Source organism: Sipha flava, unplaced genomic scaffold (genome assembly GCF_003268045.1).
Source record: "Sipha flava isolate LNK unplaced genomic scaffold, YSA_version1 102_pilon_pilon, whole genome shotgun sequence".
Taxonomy (NCBI): Eukaryota; Metazoa; Arthropoda; class Insecta; order Hemiptera; family Aphididae; genus Sipha; species Sipha flava.
In genome coordinates, this window is record NW_020271716.1 from 1,277,156 (window position 1) to 1,303,207 (window position 26,052).

The 26,052-nt window shown below is 29.7% G+C and overlaps 1 protein-coding gene across 5 annotated transcripts in view; it reads left to right on the forward strand.

Moving 5' to 3' along the window:
* Positions 1-26,052, forward strand: part of LOC112681283 (calcium/calmodulin-dependent 3',5'-cyclic nucleotide phosphodiesterase 1A-like) — a 455,395-nt gene that overhangs the window by 413,291 nt on the left and 16,052 nt on the right. For 4 of the 5 annotated variants that reach the window (XM_025551569.1, XM_025551566.1, XM_025551549.1 and 1 more), the window contains 2 exons: positions 2,777-2,911; positions 21,804-22,056. In XM_025551569.1, the coding sequence (XP_025407354.1) occupies positions 2,777-2,911; positions 21,804-22,056 (388 nt within the window). The remainder of the gene's footprint in view (positions 1-2,776; positions 2,912-21,803; positions 22,057-26,052) is intronic. The other variant, XM_025551556.1, reaches the window with a different exon arrangement.

Below are 26,052 nucleotides of genomic sequence, written 5' to 3' on the forward strand. Positions count from 1 at the left end.
TAATGATTTTGGCGGATGAATAGCGTTTTTAAATTTTTGATATCATAATATTATAATGTGATTTTATCCCTAAATTGGATAAGATACTAACCGTTAGACGACGTATTGTATTAAAATTATATGCACGTCGTTTACGAAGTTTAACTATTATCATGCTAATCAAACCACATTAAACAAATTACAACATTCTATGATGCTGCGACGTATTATTTTAAATGTACTAAAAATGGCATTTTAATACAATCAAAATTTTATTTAACTTATTTAACTGTTAATTATTTATTTATTATTTTAATAATATTTACCAAAACTATTTGTATGTAAATAAAACTATAATACAGTATAAGTATAGTATTACAAAAAATCAAATGATTATAAATGTATAATATATTACTTATGAGAATGTACGCAAATAAAATACAAGCAATACCACGGATGTAATAAAAGTTCACGTTAAAATTAAACGATAAAAAATAAAAAAATATATAAAAAACCTCATTACCTACCTTCTTAATCAAATAATATCAATTTTCTTCGCTTACTTATAACGATATAGTTCCAACGTTTACAAACCATTATCTTAAATTCTTATATGGCTTTTAATGAGTTGTAAATTTATTTCGATGTTGTAATTAACTAATTAATTAATTTTAAACCTTTAACGATGAATCTAAACACACCAGTAAATATAAAAGGCGATTTTCATTTGGGTGAATTACCTCAAATTTTAAGTCGCTTAAATGAGTAAATACGTATTTAAAAAAGCAGCATTTACATCAACATCTAAATAGTTTGAGACATCGTTTGGAAATGAGAAGATTATTTTTATTATTAACTCTAAAGTGCAAAAGAAATTGTTTTCTACAACTTATTAATGTTTTAATTTCCCGGCCATATTATAATTTCAGTATTCAAAAATATTCTAAATTAATTAAAGCTTGTATTGGGTTGGTTCCGAAATCGTTATGGCTAAACAGTATTCCATAATTTTTCGTTTCGACATATGCGTATTTTCAGATGTAGTAAATACTATCGTAGAATCGATATAGCCAAATTTTTCCGTACAACCGATTCGTGTTTAATTTTTCGAATTTCGTTTATCCAAACAAAAATAATTATAATCGATGTTACACGATTGTAAACAATTAAAATTAAATAGGCGCTCTGTGTTCCATAATTAATCAAACAATATGCACCACGTTAGGTATTATATGAATGTAATTGTTATTTTTAATAATTGTAATATTTGATGAATGTTTACTGTCGTAGATAAACCTTATTACCATACATAATAGCAACATATAAACATAACATATATCTCAGGTAACCATTATAAGGTTTTTTTACATTATTCGTTTGATTTTATTTAAGTTACTTTTAAAAAACTCTAAGAGAGCGTTTTTCATGCACAATGTAATGCGATTATACAACTGAGAGCTTCGGATTTTTTTAATTTTTCTAAACTTGCACTGCGGAATAATAATATTTTCAATTCACAACTCCCAGACAGATACCAATAATAAGAATGCGTGACGTGCACGTAGCAATATTGCCTATCAAAACGCCGGAATGGTTTAAAATTGTCCTTTTGCATTCAAAAACACAATATAAAATTAAGATCAACTCTTAACTAATTCTAATTCTTAAATAACTATAAGAATAAAAAAATCTTTTTGTACACTAAATAATAAATTACATCTGTGAAAAATGTCTGCGTCATCTTTGATCTTATAATAACAGATATGCTGTCACATTATTAAAGCTTGTAACAGCTTCGTGGATTCATGAATGCAGCCACCAGATCTCATTGAAATAACTCGCATTTAATTCAATAAAACAAGTCTTTAACAAATATACTATTAATAATTATTAATATAAATTATACTAAAATTATCCTTATAAAAGTAAGATTTACAGAACACACATAAAAATGTAAATTAATAACTATATCTACAAATATGAACGACATATTTTTTTGCTTCAAAATTTATGAAACGAATATATCAATTTGAAGTTCATAAAATAATTTTTTACTTTTAGTAGTACCCTATTAATTCTTATAACTTTATATTTGGAAAATATGAAAAAAATTATACAAGAATTTTTTACAACGTTTTTAATTAAAATTTTCTACTTAAATATAATATTTTTCGAATATTTGATTAAAATTAAACATTCATAATTAAGGTAACTATTTACTATGTATATTTAAAAATGTAACAGAAAATTATGAAAGTTTTAATTCAATTCATTCATCTCGTATTTTATGCCTTTCCTGTTTTAATGTGAAATCATTTTTGTTGAAAATAGTTTAGTTACGACCGGAAAAAATATGAATTTTTTTAATTTACTCTTATAACTCAATATAAAACACGTATTAAAATCTCAATTTTTACGTCCAGTAAATAAAGAGTAAATAAATAACTATAAGAAATAAATAAAAAAAATTAAATAAAACTATGTTATTGAAATTTTTTGTGATTAAAAATATATGTAACTAAAAGACTTTTTTTCCCATGATTTAAACAATCATTGTCTGTTGCTCAACTTGGTACATTTAAAAATATCCGTCGGTATAAAAAACCATTTAAGTAACAGAGCATTCAATTACGGTAGTCATACCAAACTATAATGGTGTATTTTGTCAGCCAATTTCGCTTTGATATATTGGATTGAAATTAAACGACGCTCCACCATTCGCCAATAAAATAATATAATATAACATGATTTTACCGTACGTGGCTTGTTGTTTTTTATTATCAATGTAACCATTCAGCAGTTGCTGCGACATGAAGAATAGCGAAGAGGAACAGGTGGAAACTTCGAAGTTATCGCAGGCGTCGACTACAACGTCCGCGTCCACCGTACCGATGGTCCGACAGAAACGACTCCGTGCACCCATATGGGCAAGGTTGTTGAACACAATATAGATCATTAGCCTAAGAAGTTTTCACGGAAACCCCCCCTCCCCTCAATCCCTCCCGAATTTTACCTAAAGAGCACATCGAACTCCGTTTTCGAAGTACGTGGACGGAATACGTACGTCGTTTCCATCGAATAAGGTCCGCGTGCACTTATCAAACCACCGCAAAGTGTCGAGTGATTAAAAAACGTACACACATGCCATTAAAATTTCGATCGGATTATAACGCAATTTGAATTACCCGCGCCAGACTTAAAGATATCAGCGTCGCTGTGATCAAACAAGGAGTTTGAAAATCAGCTAAAAGTAGTTGTCCCATGATACCCGTTTGTAACACGTGTGGTGATCATTATTATTCGAACGCAAACGCATCAGCAATCTCGTGCGTAGTGGAACAGATCTCGGTAATTGTATGATTTCAAAAGGAAAATATTAAATCAAAACATTTTCATGCATGATCGCGTGTAATTCTATCGTTTGCCGTCCACGAAGAGCGTGCATCTGATACGCAGATGCGCTTTTTTTTAAATAACTCAATTATGCTAAAGCATCATTTAAATTCTAAAGTCTTAATAAATAACACATCTAACATATTTCTTTCGGAGTAAAAACGTAACTAAAGTAGTTGTTTTTTGAATTTTTTTTTTTTTTTTTTTTGATTTATCTATATTATCCCGGAATAAATACAATTGTGTTACAACATATTTTAGAGACATGCAATTCAATTTTCCGTGCACAATCGATTAATTACAATATTTTGAAATTTAAATTGACCAGTATCTAATAACTACTCAAATGTTTATCATCACAGTCTATTAGCATTTTTTAGAATACATATATCAATTAGTATTAATTTTACCGTAATCATGTGCCACAGATATTACAATATTATAGAAAATTTATGTTTTCATTTAAACAGTACTTTTACGAACATCGTTGGATATTTGAAGGCATAATCATATTGTCAAGACATAAATGACGAGCAACCAATCGTAAAAAGTATAAAAAGCAAGTGTATTTGACATTAAATCTACAAATGTACAAACAAATAGGTACTTAAATGTTTGACACGAAAATAAACCCCAAAAATAAATGGAAAAATATTATTCCCTCGGCAATGCCAACTCAATATAAAACGTTGATGGGTAACATGTTATTTCGGTAATTTAATGTTAATCGAAAAAAAAATGTATGTATAATATGTAAATAGAATTATTAATAATAATTCGAATTTCATTTTGAAATTAAAATCATGCGAAAAAAAAGTTTGTATTGAATAAAAAAACATTCCGAACTGATTGGAATACGAATATGTATCCAAGTATTAAAAAACAGATATATTTAACGTAAAATATATATATATATCATATTTGGTTCTGTTCTTTATTATTTAAACATCTACAATTTAAATAATTTAGCTTGGATCTTAAATTATGGCTCATACGGAGTACTCGTAAACATATTAAATTTTCCCTGTGTCCAAATATCAATATTATTTGTAGTTTTTTGAAACTTTGTGGTGTCGAAAAATTGACAAAAATATTTATGCAAAAACATGTCTATCTCTTGGTCAGTTTCATGAAAATGATGATGGAATATTTGAAATACAATCGAAAAAAGTAAAAAAAAAAATTTAGCAACCCGCAACAATTTTTTTAAAGTTAAATATATTTATATATTATTACATTTATGTTATATATATTCATTTAGTATTTAAGCATGAAAAATCAGTTACTTATGTGCTTACGTGGTAAATAATTTTGAGCTGTTTTCACATTTTCACATTTTCTGAACAGAGAAAAAGTTTAAAATGTATAAAAAAACATTTTATATTTAAATTCGTTTTACGATATATTCATTTAATTTAATCATGCTGTTAACGAAATATTTTTACTCCATCAGCTATTAATACAATATTAACATTTAAAAATAAAATAACTTAAATCGGATATATGAAAATGATTAACTAACCTTCAAATAAATCCAAAAATGAATATCGACCGTCATTAAAAAATAAATACTAAACGTTTTCGTAAAACATTATTTAAATCTCAAATATCCTCCGACGATAAAAATAAAACTTTTGTCCCCGTCAATCATATTTTTCCAAATACCGTTGACCTAAAATGCATTAATAAAATTACTAATTTAATAATACTAATCCAAATTACGTTACAATTATTACCAATCGATAAAATGTTTTCCTTTCGAATCTATTTATCAGTACAGCAAGACACTACCACAGTAAGACCAAACTCCAACCGAATTAATCAATCAACTCAGTCAAAATCACTTCATGGTCAAGTCAATCATATGATGTTTCTAAAAACCTTAATCGGTATTTCTCAAATATAATGTTTCACATTTTTATACAAAAAAATAAATATCCAATCGCATATTTTCTAACTACAAATCATAAGTAGATTTTTCTTACACAGTCTTCGTCACTTACACAGCAACTACTTACATAAAAAACAACTAAAAATAAATTTAGTTTTCAATTCGCTTGAATTTGACAACGTATTCTATGTCGAACATCAACAAACTGCCAATGAATATCAATAATCAACACTTCAAATGAATTGCTTACAGTTTTGAACAGAAAATTTCGAAACAATTATGACTTTCAAATTTCTTTCACGATAAAATACAAACTAATTAAGTATGTAAGTACATAATTAACAAATTCTAACTTAAGCCTGCACTAAAAATAAATCGAATCACGTTGGGAATTCAGTATTTTATCACTACGAAATGCAAATGAACTACACAGGAATACGGTTTTTGACCGATTTAAATTGGACACGTAGATATGTTCTTAATGAAAAATATTTCAGTAATTTTTAGTCCTGAAAATTAATTAATAATGTTCTCTAAAATATAAATTTTTTATTATTAGAATTTAAAATGAACCTATACCAACGACAATTTTGAAAAGTCATTTTTCCAACATTTTATAGACGTCTATTGTGAGTAATTAATATTCGGTTTCGAAATACTGACTATTTATATTGGAACAGGTACAAAAGAGCAACTAGAATTATTTTACCATGCTTTTAAATTTGAATAATATCACTACTAATTATTTTTGTTAGAACGGAAGCGAATAACACATCGTTTTCATAAAAAGATTTATTGCTACAATATTTTGATCACTGTTTCGTATATTATTGTTTTAACATACATTTTATAAAATAAAAATGAATCAAAATAACGATAAAGCAGATTCCCCATTCGTAAGCTACGAGTTAATTAATAATTTCAGAAAAATATTTATTTCTTTTTAAGTTTCTCTATGAGAGAAATACTCTAAGAGTCCTTCTTTTTAATTATTTTGCTAAAGCACTGTGTATGTTACACATTAGAAATTATCAATTTTTTTTTATTTTTTACTTACAATATTTTATTAGATTACTTTATAACGTTTAAATTAAACAAAAATATACAAAAATTATATGGTGAGTTTAAAACAAATAATTATAGAATTGTTATTATATTTTAAATTTATTTTTTTCACGACAACCATAGAGCTTCATTATTATAATAATTTATAATAGCTCATTAATTTCATTTCTGAGGTGCCAAGTGATGGGTCGGACATCCGTGTGCATAGCGGTTCGTGCGTCAGAACAGACCGAATGTCATAATAATAATTTATTGGATAATATCATGCCATAATAAATTTAAATAAATATAATAAATATATTATAAATTATAATATAGCATATACATATTATGATGTTAACAATATATATATGTTGAATATATTTAGTGAAATGTTCATTTAATAAAAAGTTATCCAGTTAATAAATGGAAACCATATTTTTATACTTCATGATTTTCATAATTATTACATCAACTAGTCAGCCACTTTATAAAATAAAAATAGAACTATTCTTTTTCACATGAAAATTACATTATATAATTTTCTAATAATATTATAATAGTCAATTGTGTCACCTACCTATTTAATATAATTATTCTGATAAAAACCAAATAAAAATATAATTATTATTTCTTACAAAAAAACTATTATATACGCATCCTATAATATTAATTTTAAATAAATTATAAAAAAATTAAAATAAAAAAAAAGCGAGTATAATAAGTAACAATACAAATTAATATTTTAATATTTTTTAAAATAAATGTATTATTTTTATTTATTTGAACATGTAGTTGTTGAACTGTGTTAACGGCTATTACATTTTTTCTTAGATTTATATCTATAAATATATACTATATAATTTTCCTGATTAAAAATGTATTATTTTAAAGTATACACTTACGTATTAGATTTAGCTTTTGTGATTTCTTTAATGATTCGTTGAATTTCATCACTGGTATAAAGTCTTTTATCGGGTTTTTTTATAATTAATGTCCAATTTTTTTTTTATAAAATTCAACTTTCGAATAGAATTTCATTTTAAAATGACAGTGATCATTCACGCATAATATTGTACAACGTACTGATTCAATATGTACACAATTACACCGCTGAACATGAAGATTATACGTATTAAAGATAATATCTATTAACAAGATCAACAGCAGATCGAAACTAGGTCATCAATTACATAACAATGTGATTAAGATAATTATATTAAATTGGTAAGTCATATATTATATTATTATTGGAAAGTCATATAAATCAATTTTCAGGTGAAAATAATAGTTATATTTTTGTTTCATAAAGTGGCTAACCAGTTTATAAAAAAAGTTACACGATGTTAAAATGTAGTTTCCATTTCACGAAAAGTTACGCGGTTGATGAAATAATTATGTATTTCATGAAGTGTAAAAAAATGGTTCCGATTTTATAAACCGGATAACTTTTCATGACTGAACAATTTCACTAAACGGATGCGACATACATAATTATACTACAATGCGTTTGGTCGAAGTGCAATTTACGCGACAGTGGGCTTCGGCCGGACCATAGTGTACGTGTTTACGATTACTGTAGAGAAACGCTCCAGTCGGTCAGGACGAAAGTTTTGACCGTCTCGTCGTCCGGCCAATCCGTCTCCGCCTCCTCCGCACCACCGTACAAGTAGGGGGGTTGATATCACGCACACAGTACGGTCAATCCTATCGTGACCGATCCTACGTCCTCATTGACTCGCCACCACCGCGCACACACAGCAATCGACATCGCCACACTAGCTGCGCGTTACACGCAAGCACACGTTATTTTCTATGATATCGTTCGAGTGCCGATGGAGTTTTTACATCACGTGGACGTTGTACTATATCATTATACATATTTATACTTTGTAATATACTCAGGGCCGGTAGGAATTTTTTAGAGCCCCGGGACCCCCTTTACTTGCACTTGTTTGACTAAGATATACATACTACTTGTACATATTTTAATTCAATAAAAATATTGTATAAAAAGCTAATATGATGGGCCATCTCGTATGTACGAGCCCTGAAGCTCTAGCCCTCCCTACCTCACCCTTTCGCTGGCCCTAAATATACTGCAGGAGCTTACCGTCGGACCATATATGACAGCATAACGCCTCACACTGTCAGCCATAGAAGATCGCATATCGTCTAAAATGTCGAATTACCATGTACAGATGTTTTTAGATTCATTCGGTGCTGACTCGCACTACGTCTTGGAGACCCGGAGGTCGATGTTCGAATTTTACTATTCCTTACTGCTGAATATTACTTACCACGTGTTTTCTATTGCAAAACATAGTATCGAACTATTCATAAAAACACTTATGAAAAATGAACAACTAATAACTTGTATAACTGACCGAATAGTCATATCGTCGAATTCACCCGTTATTTAGGTCACGTGTCTGTTAACAATAGAGAACAGTTGTTTTCTAGTTATGGGTCAAACATTAATTTTTGAAATCGAACCAAACTTAAAAATATTTTTTCCAGCCCGAACCTAAACGAACCTTTATATTTTTTATTAAACCGAATAGGACCTAGGAAAATTTCAAGCTGTACTCGAACTCGAACTCAATTTTTTTTTTCAATCAATTGAAAAATGAAATATTAAAAAAAAAAAACATTTTAGAAAAAAACATTGTTAAACATTGTAGTCGTCAATTCTATAGTGCAGGTCAACCGAATGTGACCAAATGTTTATTTAAATGCTTACGACTGTGCAATCAGTGTAATATAAAAATCCACATATAAATACGGAATGGAAACATATTTTTTTATCAGCAAAAGATTCATGGAAGCGGAATAATTCTATAGGTTTTTATAAAATAGATTTTTTTTTTTGTTACAATAAATATGATAAAAATAGAAATCAATACTGGTTCGCGTTTGAGATATACCGAGTCATTGAATTATTGTATTATTTTATCTGTACCTTATCGATAAAAATATTAAAATTAAATTTTAATAAATATAAATAAATATTAATATTACAATTTGTAGAAGATGAAAGACAAAAAGGTCAGGAAAATATTTTTAAATTATCCAATATCTAATAATGTCACAAATTTATGAAATTAATTTACATACAAATTATTCAATTTGGATCATCAATAATTGAAGAAAAAAATATTATAATTATTATTTTTTAATATTACTATTGAATAATAAGTGTAATTAGTATACATATTGTACACACACCAAAATCATTGTCTTGTGAAATAAATACATTTGAAATACGTGATAGTAGAAATATTGAAACCCCTCGAACTCCCAAACATAATTTCTAGGCATGCCCCTGTTGGTATAAATACCAAAATGGATTTCAAGTAGGATGATGAACGCTATAAACGATTAAATATTAACTAGAGTATTAAATACAACTGCTATACTCGTCATTTAACGAAGACAAACACGTTATAAATAATACGAATATGAGATAAGATATGTAATTAATTTATTCACTCAATATATGAGGCGCCTAATTGACATGATATTTTGCATTAATTTGCATTTTAATCATGAGTCGTACAAACTTTGTAGGTAGGTGTATGAATTATGACAGGTGGGGTAGGTGGGTGCTATTGACATTTGTTTCGAGTATTCATCGCCATAGCAACTTTTTCGGCGCCACTGATGTTATTATCGTTATAACGTATTTTGTCTGATCGAACTGATCTTTCGCAGTACAACCCAACAGTACGACTCGGCAACATTAAATCCCGTTCTAGCACAGCATCAGAGTTCTCCCCATAGTATAATATACGTATAAATTATTGAACATTAAACGCATCAAAAGTCCTCACCTCTCGTCGTCGACGGTCCGCGATATTATATTATTAAATTTCCGACTTGGGCTTATACCTAATATTATGCACACCGAGAGAGCACCCACGACGTGACCGATTGTCCGTAGTCCATACGCATTACGTGCTCCATTATTGCATTGTACGGCCAACGAAATACTATTATTATTATTATCATCATCATCATCATTACAACAGTTGTATCTAACCATAATTTTATTTATTTTTATTATTTATTATTATTATTAGACTCGGTAGCGTACAGTCGACAAACATCATTAATACTAATTCGAGATAAATAAAGATAATATAAATCGTCTCCATGAGAAACGGATTTCACACCCGGGATTCTAAGCGGGTGCATTCATTACCATATTCGCGCGAGAAATGTCATTCTCCAATTCTCCATCGCATGACCGCTGTCTAATCTTCCTCGCGCGTCTCCGACATGTTTCTGATTAGTTTCCCAGTTTCTAGTTCTCAATGCGGGATTTAGGGCAAAGAAGAGTGGGCTTACATAATTTTAACGTCAAATGAGATAAAATAACTAATACGACTACTAAATCAAACATAAAAAAGTGTGTTAAAAATACAATGCAAGGAAAAAATGATATAATAATTCCCATTTTATTTGCTCCGCCAAATCGTTCGTCTCACGTATTCAACTAAATGATCACCGTGTCACTCGCTAGGAATACTGGAAAAGTTTTTTTTTTAACATTTTTTAATTCACTTAAGCTAAGTTCATAATTTTTTTTTTTTTTTTTAATGACGAGTTATAATAACAGTTTAAGTTATTACATTCATTTTCCGACATTAATAAAGTTAATAATAGAGTGTTAATTTAACCTAAATTAATTTCATTTTTTCATACTTAATGGTTTCAATTAAATTAATTTTACTTCTATCTCAAAACATTAGAAATTATCGTATAGGTAAAATTTTTATTTTTATATTTTAAGATTATAATGACTTCGAAAAACAAATTAAATAGTTTAACAATAAATCAAAAAAAAAAAAAAAAACTTCGATGGCAATGAAAATTCAAAAATAAATGAATTGGAATAGTCGGCAAAAGTGTTTTAAATTACTTTTAAGTTAACGTTGGAGGCATTGAGAAAATAAGTTAAATTAGTATGAAGATTGTAAATAATGTGTTAAAATAAAATTAACTCATCATTAGCTAATAAACTCGTTGATGCTCAGTCTTGCATTTTTCGAGGATGGAGCGAATAGACTAAAAAAAAAAAAAAAACTCACGGTTAAATAAACAAGATCACGTATGAGGAAAAGAAAAAGGAAAATCATCTATAAATAATTGTTGAACAGTTAGCTTTAAGATTGAATTATTTACGCGTGCTCAAAATATATCTTAAGAAATATTTGATAGGTAAAATCTCATCAATAAGAACTAACTAAAAATGTATGTACTGTTAAGATCATATTGATTTTGGATTAAAGTCAACGACAAACTTCTACCAGTGTTGACCGTAATAGACCTTAATGTTATAGCGTCAACGTCCGTTTATGGTACTAATTCCGTGTGCTAATGCGTTCGCGGTAAGAAAAATCGTAAAGAAACCATTATCTATCACTTGATAGCCATCGAACTCGAAAGACTGTAACCATCACGTTAATGCCAAAACCGCAGTTGAACACGGACATAGAAAAATCCAGGTGTTCAGAGTGTAGTAACCGTAGTAATAGAAACGACGATGGTCATCCGTATTCTGAACTTGTAGATATCGTATGCGAACAAAATAAGTGCTGTTGGACTTGCACGTCCAAATTACAAGGGCGTAACTGGACCACGAATGTGATCGCTTATGTCTGCAACTGGTCCCAATTAAGTCCCGCAATAAAACTCGGAGATATTATTATGTTCCATATCGTTTTTGATTAACGTTTTTAAAAACGTTATTTTCTTATTGTTTCCAAATAACGTTTTTGATAATTTTTTTTTTTTTATATATATATATAATATATTCTTAAAACTTATAACTCGTAACTTTTAACTTTTAAGTTATAAGAGTAACGCGCAATATAGAAATGCACTTAAAAATTCGAAAATTAAAATATTTTAAAATTTTAAAAGTGCATTGGTAAAAATTAAAAACCAAAAAGTATACTTAAAGCATAGACCTTATTACTTATACTCAAATTTTCTATGATCTTATAACTTAATAGCTATAGGACAAAAGCATTAAGCAATACCATGATTAATCAACCTCCAAATTCAATAGATAATAATATAATATAATAATCATTGAAACCATGTTATAGATTACTCTATGAACCATGACCATCATGATGAAAGATATTAGAATTATACCGCTACCACAGCAGTGTGTGTGTGTGCGTGCGACCTACAATATTCGTTCTATGCTATTTATATATTTTATTGTTAACAATATTATCAGAATTATCAGTTTTTCCGTTTTCGATAACAGATTTTTTTTTCGTGGTATAAATAATTAAATAATGTATAATACTATAATTTATTTCCGTTTTACGTTTTTGTTTTTTGTTTTGTTTCGTTTTCGTTTTATTAATTGTTTTCGTTTTTTGTTTTATTTCGTTTTCATTTTATTAATTGTCTTCGTTTTTCATTTTTATCCGTTTAATAACGTTTTTCAAAAACTTTTTCCATCCCAGGAATATGATAAAGAAAAACTATAAAAATTGACAGGTTGAAATTTTAAACAATTGAAAATATCGTTTTTTACATACAATATAGGAATTTCCAAAATGAAAATAAATACATTCAAAGTACACAACAAAAATTTTGTGATATTAACCTTCAACTATTGCATTGTTATAAATATTAGATTACTTGTACGATCAAACACTTCTCTCTCGTGCCTTTTTTATTTCTATTTTTAAATGCCATTGCATATTATCGCCATAGTTCGATGTAAACTTAATAATATCAATATTTCACTTTTTTTCATCAAAGTTGTCACTTTAAAATAAATTGATAAATTAAGCTTATAAAATTTGCTTGGTTTCAGTCAAAATGTTTCTAATTCAATCTTTGATATGATGTATTTGAATATTATATTATGATAACATCCGACACATTTACATAACTACAGCAAATTTATATTTTCGAAACTCAAGCTTTTTTTTAAACTCAAGCTCAACTCTTATGACTCTAAAAACTTGAGGCATTTAAAATCTTCAACAAAGTATCTTTAACAATGAGTCTACGTGATTTAAAGTTGAGTTTGTACCATAATTTCAGGGATTTAACAAAATAAAAACTTTGAACAGATAAACATCGGACCGAACGTAATAGCAGTAAACCTTTTTATAGACCAGAAATTACTAGTGATTTAATTTAATTTCAAAAATTTAACCGTCGACAGACTCCAAACTAAGGAAATATTCATCTGATTTCATACTGATATCTGATTTCATCAACAAAAATTGATTTATTATTTTATTTAAATCGAGATTACTAAAATAACATTTAAAAATTATTTTATGTACTCCGGATACATAAAATATGTATTTTAACGTATAATTTGTAAACTAATTTATTGTATGCTTCATTTCATAATTTCAATCATCAATAACTGCAACTATGTAATAATACGCTTTTTCAAAATGGTACTTTTGATGCATAAGTTAATGTGTTTCATAAATTATTAAAAATCTTGAATAAATTATTTTAGCAATTAGTATAATTTATGTGGCACAAGTTATTTTGTATCGAATTATCTATTGAATTTTCTAAAGTTGAATTATCTAATCTAAACTATTTTTCACTTGTATTTGAAAAAAATCAAAACATCCGTTGAATTATGAAAAATGAGTATAATATTATATTTAATATAATATTATTTTTAGTATATATTTATACGTCTATTTTATTTTATATTCGTAAGATGATAAAATCAATAGCTGACAACGGTGCAACTACGTATAGAAGAACGACTATTGATGGAGTATTTGCGTCTGAAATAAATCTTAGGTACATCAAAATCTCATTAAATAATATGTTACATGATGGAGTTACCATATTGCACTCATGATAAAATCTGAGAGCGTTGTTAATATAATATATTTATGCATATTATTTATGAATGTTATTATTTTTTTTTTTTACTTTTTTTGCACAATAAAATCCCAAATAAACGGATATTTAATCAGACACACGAATGTTTCAAATTTGCTACAATCTAATAATTATTTTTAAATTTGAAAGAATTTTTAAAGAAAATTATAGTACTATTATCATCCAAGTATCATAAATTCTTTCGGCAAACTAAATATAAATAAAATGTATTATCTTTTATCAGTAAAATATTTGATTTTGTATTACATTACATTATGTATTACATTATGAAAACAAATCTGAGCACTCAATAGAATTCCATTGTAAATTATTTAAATATTTAGAAAATAACCGAGTTCTCGTTCACTAAATAAAATGCTATTTTAAAAATTCAAACGGTATTGTTCAAGAAAGAATTAACTAAATTTAAATTTAAAAACAGCAAATTATAAATTATTACTTTGAAAACAATGTATTGTCCAATGGTGTCCATTAATCCAATAGTAACTGTATTCATAAAATTAATCGTTGCACATAGCTGGATAAAATATTTAACGATGAATCCTTAACGTCATAAGGTAACAAAATCAATAACATCTTGGGATATTATAAATTCTGCAGATGGCAATGCCGGGTGTTTAATTGTTTTAGTATAGGTATGTCAAAAATGGTTTATAGCCAATTTGAAGTTATCCCACAATAAATCTAAATGGTAATAAAAAAAATTAAAAAAAACAATAATCAGACAAAAGGTATGAGTTTATTTATTAAAAAAGTAAAAATGGAACCACCACATCATATATTTGCATTCAGAAACATAGATATCGCTGTTTATATTATTATACATGATTCATTATATTAATACATTTACAAACCTCTTGAACGATCAACAAAGACTTATGTAAAGCCAACAATAGGTTTAGAACTTGGTTCGATTTCTATCGTTTACGTCACAAATTAACCATTAGTAGTGTATTGTTATTACATCGGTTCTCATAGTAATTTTCTAATTCTAAGAATAAATAAGTCGATAAGAAAATAATAACGATGCCGTTCTCTCAATACTATGGTTTTTTCCGTGTACATGCTTTTGATTTCTCACGAATCGTACGACGCGAAAGAATTTTTCAACCCACACGAGTATATTACAGATATTAACATATTTTACTTATATTACGAATATCTTTGTTGGATGGAAAAAAATAATAATATTTTGTTTTTTTTTCTTATTGAATTTATTACATCAAAACTATTTGTTATTATTATTTTTTTTTATTCGAGTTCAACAGAAACAATGTAATAAATATAATATTTGTGTACAACAAATACCAATATAATAATGACCATTTAAAGTGTTGATTCTAAACAATTAAAGAGCACGGTCGTGTATTTGTAGACAATATTTCGAAATCGTTTCAAGTAATCCCTACAGCGGTTCATTAGCTATCATTATTAATTAATGAAGTATCTACAACTATGTGCCTTTTATCCGTTTTAATCTACTTAGGATCCGTAATCAGCTCTCTGTAGAAATAATACATTAACAAAACATTACGGGAAATATTGAAAAATTATATTCACACTGTATAGCCAGAACTATTCCGTGATTTCCGTAAAAATAAATAAAAACTATTTGAATAAAATTTCAGTGTAATCAACGCGAGAGTGAATGATTTTTTTCTCCTCGGATAATCGATTTTAATAATATATCATAATACCATCAATACCGGTAAGCTGGTAACATCGATTCGATGTGCCTATGTAACGTAAGCTTAACGTTAGCGGTTCAACCTCTTGATGTCGTTAAATTGTTCGCTCAAAAAATAAGAAATATACGTAGAAGAAAGATTTGCTAACGTTTGCGATTTAACGTTGTAGAAAAAATCAAATAAACAATCTAACGAGCAACAATGTATTTTCAATAATAGTATACAACGTACATGGTTAATAAACGGTACGTTTTTTGCGTAAACGCCATTATTTTCAAAATTTAATTAATCCGCCAAGCATGTCTAAATATAAACGGATCAAAGCGAGTAAAATTCAACGTTTACGTCTTTTTAGAAATTCCGTCACGACATCATATTATAAAATGTAACAAGATAATGTTATTTCAATGTAAAATACAATATACTAGTAGGTATAGTTATTAAAACATAAACGTTAATTTAAAATAATAATGTCAATACAAAATGTTGTGTATACAATTAAGAATTTAAAACCAAATCGTTTTAATAACTAAAGAGGATTTTATTTCAAAAACAATAGCAATTGTAAAATAATTATAGTTACTATAGTTGCCAAAGAGCCCAGAATATACCGAAATATGCTTACAATAATTTATAATTAATAACAGTACCTACTAGAGCTTTGTACGGGCCTCATTTTTAAAGTACATCCAATTATATGCTTACGTAGATTTAGCATGTCCAGCCTAATTCATATTAATAACAAATTGGCATGGTCCCGTCCAACCTGACCTTGTTTTCTTCAAAAATCTTATATTTATAATGTTTATTATATAATAAAAACATATATTTTTATTTTTTTTTAATTAAAATTTGTAGTTTTTAATTTAATACATTTTTTTTATAAAAAATTAAAATATAAATTACAACAAATCAATAATGTCTATTTACAATTATTTCTGATAGTCCGTAATTAAAATATGATCTGGTAAGCCCATCCCGGCCCAGACAATTCACAAGTGCGTATCAGGGACGGATAAATCATACTAAGTGCATAACCGAGCCAGGTTTAAGCCCGGTCCAGATGAGGCTAAAATGGATTGAACCAGGCCAGCGTCCGGCTTACGCAGAGCTCTAATCAGCCCACTAACATGAGAGACAACAAGACAACAAGACAACTAAGATTATGTTTTTAATAACAATTATGTTACTATTTCTGTATGAACTCAAACTCCATTTTTAAACTAGTAGAACGGCTTATAACGAATTATTTTTTATTCATATTAAACATTTAATAGACTTGGAAAGTATATAATTTAGACTTTTTTTCAAGAAACTACATACCTAAAAGCTTCACAGGTTTAGAAAGTTTACGAAAGAAAATATTAAACTGAACAAACTGTTAAAGGTCTCTGTAAAATCTCAATTAACGAAATTATATTTCATATATCCATAAAGCCATATAAGCCTTAAAGATTATTTTTGATGAATTTACAGTGATTCAAATAAATTATATCATCACTGTTATCCATCTACTTTATGATAACTTTGTCAGCTAGTGATCAATTTTCTCTAAATAGCTTATTTCAACAATGTTGCACTATTTTAGTATTCATTTATTTTCATTTTTAGTTTTCATATTATGGAACGATTAGAGGATTATAAAAGTTGCTATAAATTGCTATAATATTTATAAAAGTTTAAAGTAAAAAAAAAAAAATAATAACAGTAAATATTATAAAATATATATTTTATTTCTTTTAAAATTTTAACAAATTCGAAACTACAATCAATTTATTTGCCTTGTTCATCTGAATTTTTTTATTGCATTTCATAAAAAAAAAATGTATTCCTTATTTGTAAAAATCAGCATAAATATTATACTCAACATTTTTTTTAGATTGCTCTATAATAGTATGAATTCAGGGGCGTATTTATGGGGGGGAGCGAGGGGGCCCGGGACCCCTCTGAAATGAAAAACATTATTGTTAAAGATTGTTATTTTTAACATGAATATGTCTTAATGCTGGAGGTTTCTGAAAATGTGTCGCGACACTGAGAATGTTGCATATGCGATAATTTAAAATTTTATACTTATAAAATTTGTTTATTCTTTTAAGAAAATATGTGGTGAATTTTGAGTGGCTCTAATAAAAAAAAATTTTATTACAATGTATTTATTATAATTTTAAGAAATAATAAATCATTAAAAAAATCAAGTTTCTTATTTCTCTGATGGTGTAAAGACGGTCGAGAAGTCATATAGTGTTCAAGTAATTTTTTTCGTAATAGTGTGCTTCCTCATTCCCTTCTACCCAAAAATCAAATACATAATCGGCCCCCTCCAAAATGAAAACCTTTATATGCCACTATATGAATTTGTTATCAAGAGGCATCTTGATGTATAAGAACAGACTATTACGTGCAATGTTCAGAATTCTGCATTGTTAATGGTATTGCATTTTTAATTGCGTACTTAGTTTTTCGCAACAAATATGGTAAGTTGTTTCTTAGATTTTCGTCCCATACTTTCAAGGCTGTTCCACAGTAACACATGGTGAATGTATGTGATCAGGGCCAGCGAAAGCTATGGGCGACCTGGGCGATTGCCCAGGGCGCCAGCATGAAAGGGGCGCCAAACTGAAAATTATTTTCATCTAATTTATCTTTTAATACGCATTAACGATCTACAGGAAGTAAAAATATAACAGTTGTACTTTATACTTCATATAGGTTACTGCATCCATACAGCGCTGGTTTTGATGTAAAAATAATGTATGGAAACATACCACCGCATTTGTCTGTGTACATAAATAGATGGTAGCAATATTTATTTTCATAAAATATTTACCCGTTTACAAATAAATTTATATAACTAGATGATTACGTAAAAAACGCGGTGGTAAAACTGTTTGAACCTTACGGCGAAAATACCGCGGAGTGTGGCGTAAATCAAAAAGACACAGTTGCACATATACACGCATAATTTATTATTTTCGACGAGCGCTCACTACGTACGATCTACTGTGTAATGTCAAATGTTTAAACTAACAAGTTACCGTTATCAGGTAATCAATATACATATTTTTTGTTTAGTTAATTTTTACATAATATTTTTGTTCCTTATTAGTTATTTATAATGAACTCCGTTCTTTGGTTGTCTTAATAAATGATTTGTTAGTGAAACATAGTATTCCTATATTGTAGGCAGTGGCGGCGTGAAATAATATAATGCCCAACAAAACAACTAAAAAAGTAAAAAACGCCAAGCTCAAAATTAAAACTATTATATTTTTGCAACGAAAAAACAAAAACCTGTTCAAAAATGCGTTGATATAATACTAAGTTATTATACTAAATATTTACTAATTTTATTTAAATTCACTAAAAAACTTTATTTTACTACTACTCAAACTAAATGGGTATGAAGGGGGGGGGGGGGAGTTCAAGGGTGCCAATACTTCTAGCGCCGGCCCTGTATGTGAATACGCCACAACAAACGTCTGATAAACGAAGACGTTTACGTTTCTATTCAGTAACAATTCACGTGAATCATAGCCGTAGATAGATGTGCTCAATGCAAGGGCGTACCCAAGGGGGGGGTTTTCGGGTTCGGACCCACCCATTGAAACTTCTACATACTCAACAATTTAATAGTAAATAGTATAATAATAGTATATAGTGTATTTTAATTTCCCATCATCAGATAAAATAAAAATTTTGGACGCCCCCCTCCATAAAAAATATCTGGGTACGCTTCTGGCTCAGTGTGCTCAGGTGGTGTTGAAATGCGTTCTCGTACACGAAGGAAATTTCATCGATGTTCTGTTAGTCAGGTTGGTTACGTTTAACTGTGTGAATCGACTGCGTGGCCGTGGTCTAGGCACATGTTCAAACACATTATCATAATCGTAGACCACGTTCAGATAATTATTAACGGCCTCGTCTAATCCCGTAATTACGTAGATCAGTGTTCACGTCATGCGACGCGAAAACGGCCTTGTTACGGTGGTTGACAGTGCACACTCTTTGCGCTATTCAAATCGTACGAATGTCGTCCAGGACACAAAACATTAAGGAATACGGCATTAGACATAGCGTTACCTACTCCGAGGTCCGCACCACGCGACGGTGTCATTTGTTGACTCCTCTTATTGTTCCGGTTGTATTGACGATGCGTAAAAGTTTTAAACCAACACGAGTATCTTCTCCCGACTGTCGATGCAGGACTTACGTTTTCGGAGATTTCATCGGAAGCCGATCTGCGGTCGATGGGTCGGTCGGTCGGCAGCGGAGTTTACGTTGAAAATCGCATGGTCGTATGGGGTTCCGTCATGCAACTTCCGTGTCGCCGTCGAGATTTTCTCGCTCAACAATTATTTACATCGATAAACTGTGCGAACCGTCCGTTATAATCGGGGGTGATAAACGTGTCTCTATTGGACGGGAGGATAAAATATTATTTTCTTAACGAATTAATCCTTTCCCGTCGAACTTATTAACGGTGCTGCAGATACTGTACGCTTTAGCGTAAAGTTATCGAACCGAAATAATTGCAGCACACCCGCTCACTCTTCGCAGCAGAATCTTCAATTACTATCCGTCCGTAACACGGTGTGCGAAATATCTCTCGTTTCACCGACGCGTATACACTGCTGTCGTATTGCGGAGATGCAGGTCCAGTCTTTTTACATTTAAATAATTTGATTTCCATGACGTTTCGAGTTCATCCGCATTACTGCTATGTTGTCGTAGTGCACTTCCTTTTACATCCGCTAACGAAGTATAACGATGTTAAAAATGTTGCGATGGCAATAGTACCTTAAAAAAGTATCTTTATAAAAAAAAAAAAAAATTAAAATAAAACATATTTTTTATTCGTGAAACAATATAAGTCGCAGGTCGCTGTTGTATATAGCTGATAAAATAAATATTATTGTACATCTACGTTGCTCGCGCTGACACAGTGTCACGAACATGCAACACATGACTGTTACACGTTTCACACAGGTTTTTTCGAATTGTATCGAATTAGGGTAGCTGCTCGTTTTTCTTCCATTTCATGCTCACGTAGTTATTATCATTCGTTCATTCTGTCGTTATATTATGCAGAGAAATATGTACCGTCGATAGTAATTTTGGTCTTGGACCGGTGCAAGTTAACATTTTTTCAACGGACGCATCGACGTAAATCAGACGCGAGGTTTATTTCTTTACTTGTTATTATTTAACGGATTTTATTTTTTTTTTCCTGCGATCCATTCGGTCCATTGAAACTGAATTTCGCGGAACCCGCACCGGTAGTGAACATATTCAATTTCCGCGTTCACATTTAAACAGGTGATCGAAACGGTTTACCATCTATGCGTGTAATTTATTTTGGTTTCAAACAAAATATTACATAAAGTATACACACATTATGATTACACAAATATAGTAAAAATGTTCTCGGATCGTATCGTGTTATCGATCGTTTTACAAAATCGGATAGTTTGAACTAACCTATAGTATAAATGTTTATATATGCGAGTATATATACATGTTTATACGTTGTAACGTAGTAACGAATATTGTTTGGATTTTTCGTTGATATTTAAAAAAAAAAAACGCACAATGTACAAAGTACATTGTAATAACGTACACAATGCGAATCGTTTCTTCTCGGTGAACATGCAGTAACGATCGGACGAACGGAACCAAAGCGATATCTTAACAAGCGGTCGACTCCCACGGACCCCCCACCCTCAATACTCCATCCACCGATACACCAAACGTTCGTAACACTGTTAAAAATTTAAATAATCAACTAGAGGAGGCCGTGCGTTCGTTTTTGTTTTTTTTTTTCTTTCTCTAACGGTTTTCGCGATTTCGCGTGTGCTTGTTGCATGACATGTGGTACCGCCGTACGCGCGCAGACGACTGGCCGCCGAGGAGGACGACGAGCTGTCCGAGGTGCAACCGGACGCGGTACCGCAAGAAGTCAGGGACTGGCTGGCATCCACGTTCACCAGGCAAATGGCGTGCACGAGGCGCAAGGGCGACGACAAACCCAAGTTCAAGTCGGTCGCGCACGCCATCCGGGCCGGCATCTTCGTGGACCGCATGTACCGGCGCGTCATCAACGCGCCACTGATGACGTTCCCGTCCGACGTGGTCAAAGTACTCAAGGTACGTGCACCGAACGCGCATTTCTTCCGTCCGCTTTAAGCGCTAAACCAATTTCCGCCTTTTGATATAAATAAATATTTTCTAGTCCAAAAAATGTTGTTTCCTTTATTACTTAAAATTTTTATGATGTGAAATAAAAATGTATTCGTATGAAAAACTTCATTACAAAAATATGATATGAAATATAATGATTAAAAACCCGGTAATAAAACTAGATTAACTAGTTCGTTTTTAAATTATATTCAAAATTAAATAGTACCCTTCGGCTTTAATAAAATAAAATATTTTATAATTAATTGCATTTATTTTAGTTCTAAATACAAATAATAAAAATTTAATTTTAAAAATTATTTGCCGCCCTAAACACTAGCTTACAGTGTTTACTGGGATATATGGCACTGGATCCACGTACACTCGTGACGTGACGATAGAAATACTTTTCCGATCCACTGGACGGTCGAAATACCGTCCGTAGCGTAGTATTGGATTTATCTAATCTCGATCCGCGTGTAGGTTTAACATGCATCGAACCACGATAAACGTCCAACAGATTTTAAAGTAGTTAAAATTAAAAGTTTAATTCGCCGTTATTGTCTTGCGATTGGAGAACGATATCATAGTACTACGACACCAGTAAGAAAAAAGACAGGTCTTAAAATCTATGCGCAACTAACCAAATAATTCGTGTGAATACAAAATGTTCATTATAATATATGCTGGACCACGTGTAAATAAAACTCGTTAGACTATTACTGTTTTCGAAACGGAGTTAGTATTTTGGCTGTCGAACGATTGAGCACGTTTTACCTTTTCAACCGAACGATTGAAAACACTTAAAATTAACACAAAGAACTTACCACTATGACCCAAAAAACTTCCAAAAATAAATACGATTGAGAGCGAATTTACGTGCAACATTACCATATAATTTGTCATTTAACAAATATTCTTGAAAAAAGTCTTATGTAAAACAAATATGTTTAAAAAAATGTAAAAAATATTGAATTATAAAAATATGTAACAAATATGTAATGACTAAAGACCGGTTTTATATTCTCTTAAAATATCTCAAATATGATGCTAATATTCTCTAAAAAACCTTCAAATATTCTTATTGTATTCTCTTAAAAATCTTAAAAATATATAAAAATATTCGAATTGTTCAAAAATAATCAACAAACATCAATACATGGTTTAATATGCATTTTTAATTTTTTTTTTTTTTTACAACGTTCTTTTAATCATGAGGTATATACGTAGTTGCATATTATACTAGAATACTATTGTACTTCAGTAAGAGTAGGAATATAATAAAAATATTACTGTATAATCTATAACAGGGGTCGCCAACGTTTTCAAACAAGTGAGCTACATTTGACATTTAAGTCCCTAGTGATTGACATCCAGGAAAATTTAGGTCTTAAATCTTTAAATCTAATATTTCCATTATCCAATTAATCTGATTATTTTACGCGATCGATCAACAGTGGTAAAATTAAATTTTACAACGATCGATTGGCTGGCGATCCCTGATCTATAGTATTAAAATTTAAAAACAATATTCCTTTGGTATACCTATTTGAATTAAATGTTGTATTAAAACTATTGTCACAATATTAAAAAATAACAAATAATCATATATATATATATTAAAATATAATAAAACAAAAAAAAATTGGTTAACAAAAAATAATTCTTAAATAATAATAATTTAATACAAGATATAAAATAACAATATATATATGTATGTATAAAAAAAAACTATTTCTTTGGTGCATACAACGGTAAATATTTACTTTCTGAAGAATAAAAAATAAACCTGAAAAACTATTTAAATTTTATTATATGAATAAACAATAATATATTTTACATATTAACTGTACTCATGTTAGTTTTTCTATCGCTTAAAATTTATTTATAGAAACTAAATGAACATTCAACATCAACAGATATTGAAGGTGCAAACTTCATGTCAACAACTAAATTAGGTGTAAAGTATTTTGGGATAACAATATTCATTGTTTCCAAATAAAATGTTCCCAACTTTTACTAACATTTGGTAACCTTTATTTTTTTAACATAATTGAGACACTTTAAAATTTTTATTGTGTTACCCGTTTCACCTGGTATATTGGTTAGTTTACAGATAACAGTTTGTACAATCTCCAACTATGAAACAAATCTCAAATATTCTAAAATATGCTAAATGGGCTAAATATTCTCTAACCTATGATATATTCTCAAATATGCAAAAAAAACTTTTTTCTATAAACTCAGAATTTAATGAATCGTCCACATTTTTTACTCTCATACAACTGCATAGACCAAGTAATGATATATAAAAACATATAAATCCGGTCTTTACTAATGACAAATAAGTTATCAATAAATTAGTTATAGCGGGATATCGTAATCCAATATACTCTAAATATTTTTTGTGTCCTAACGTTTTCGAATAAAACGATATTTATTATTACCTAATAAAACTTAATCTTCACCTCGTATAATTTTTATTTCATTATTTTCCATTATTCAATGAATAGGAATATGCTACGTAATATATTTTATAAACTAACGAATACTTCGTTGACGTTTGTGCGACGACTATAATGCCTATAGATATCTCGTATAGGTGTATGAAGTTACTAATAACATCCGGTTAATCCGATAAACGTCCGATAAATATCAATCGTTCAGCCAAAAGGTAGAACGTTCTTAATTGTATCATAGCTGCATACTGTACTCAAATTATCATTCGATTAAATTTGGCTGCTGGAAAAAAAAAATTAAATATCGAGCGTTCTCAATCGTGTTACCAAAAATAACATTCTCAATTGTATTTTACCGAGTATTTTAGGGGTTGGTTTTTTACCCGACGAGGAAAGTCAAACATTAAGTGAATCATATTTGACGGTGTATTATCTAAATAGAGAATTATTATTCATTGTATATTTGTTTTTTATTGTTATTGACTCGTTGACGCACTATTTTCAAATAACGATCCGGATAAATGTAAAAAAGTCTTATTGAAACACAACCGTAGCCGCATTATTATTATTAATATTATTAATGAATATTATTCGATTACGGGAGAACCGATATAGCAAATGAGTGAAATCAGAATTGAAAATCCCTTCGATTTCGAGTACCACGAGAATCCTAACGCGGTTAGGCAATTTGCACGCGTTCAACTTCGTTGTGATATTGTAATCGCTCGTCGTCTTACATTTTATCGCTATCAAACGAGTCAAACGAGTCGGTCACTTAAAGAAAACAATACCAATTATTATCGAGCAAGTACACCGGGGAGCATTCGTCGACAACCGCCTCCGTAAAAATGTTTCACGTACGAGACTCGGCGGTATGCATTATAATCTTTAACTCTGAACCATAAACCTCGTACGACGTTGATATAATGGTGTGTATATAATACGTGCCAACACAAATACGTCCGTTGTACATTTACACCATAATTGCACGCAGCGTCGGCACGATTTACGGGTGGGTGTGTTTTGTGTGATAATTTTTATTCTTATATATATATACGTACGTGCGAATATCGAAAAAAACGTTGTTCGCACGACGCAGATGAGGTGGCCAACTCGAATCTCCAAAAGGACATACCTACTCATAATAATGTTATCGATCACTCGCCCGATCAGGTTAGGCTTTTTGGAAAAAAATAACCAACGTCTTGACGATCTGCAAGAACAACGTACAATAATTACTACATTGTATAACGGGTACTGTTATTGAAGCTGTAAATGCTAAAAGAAGCTAAAATCAAAACTCTAGAAAATGACAACCGGCTCCGAAAAGTCAAAACGTCTTTGAGACGATTGCCTTTTAATTCAACGCAACTGTAACTCGTAAATAACCTACGGTTCAGTTATCTAGTATTTCTCCGGATATCCTAGTCGCAATGCTTGATCGGACGAACAATATGTAAACACACAAGGCCGTATCTAGGGGGGTCCAGGGTGTCTAGACCCCCCC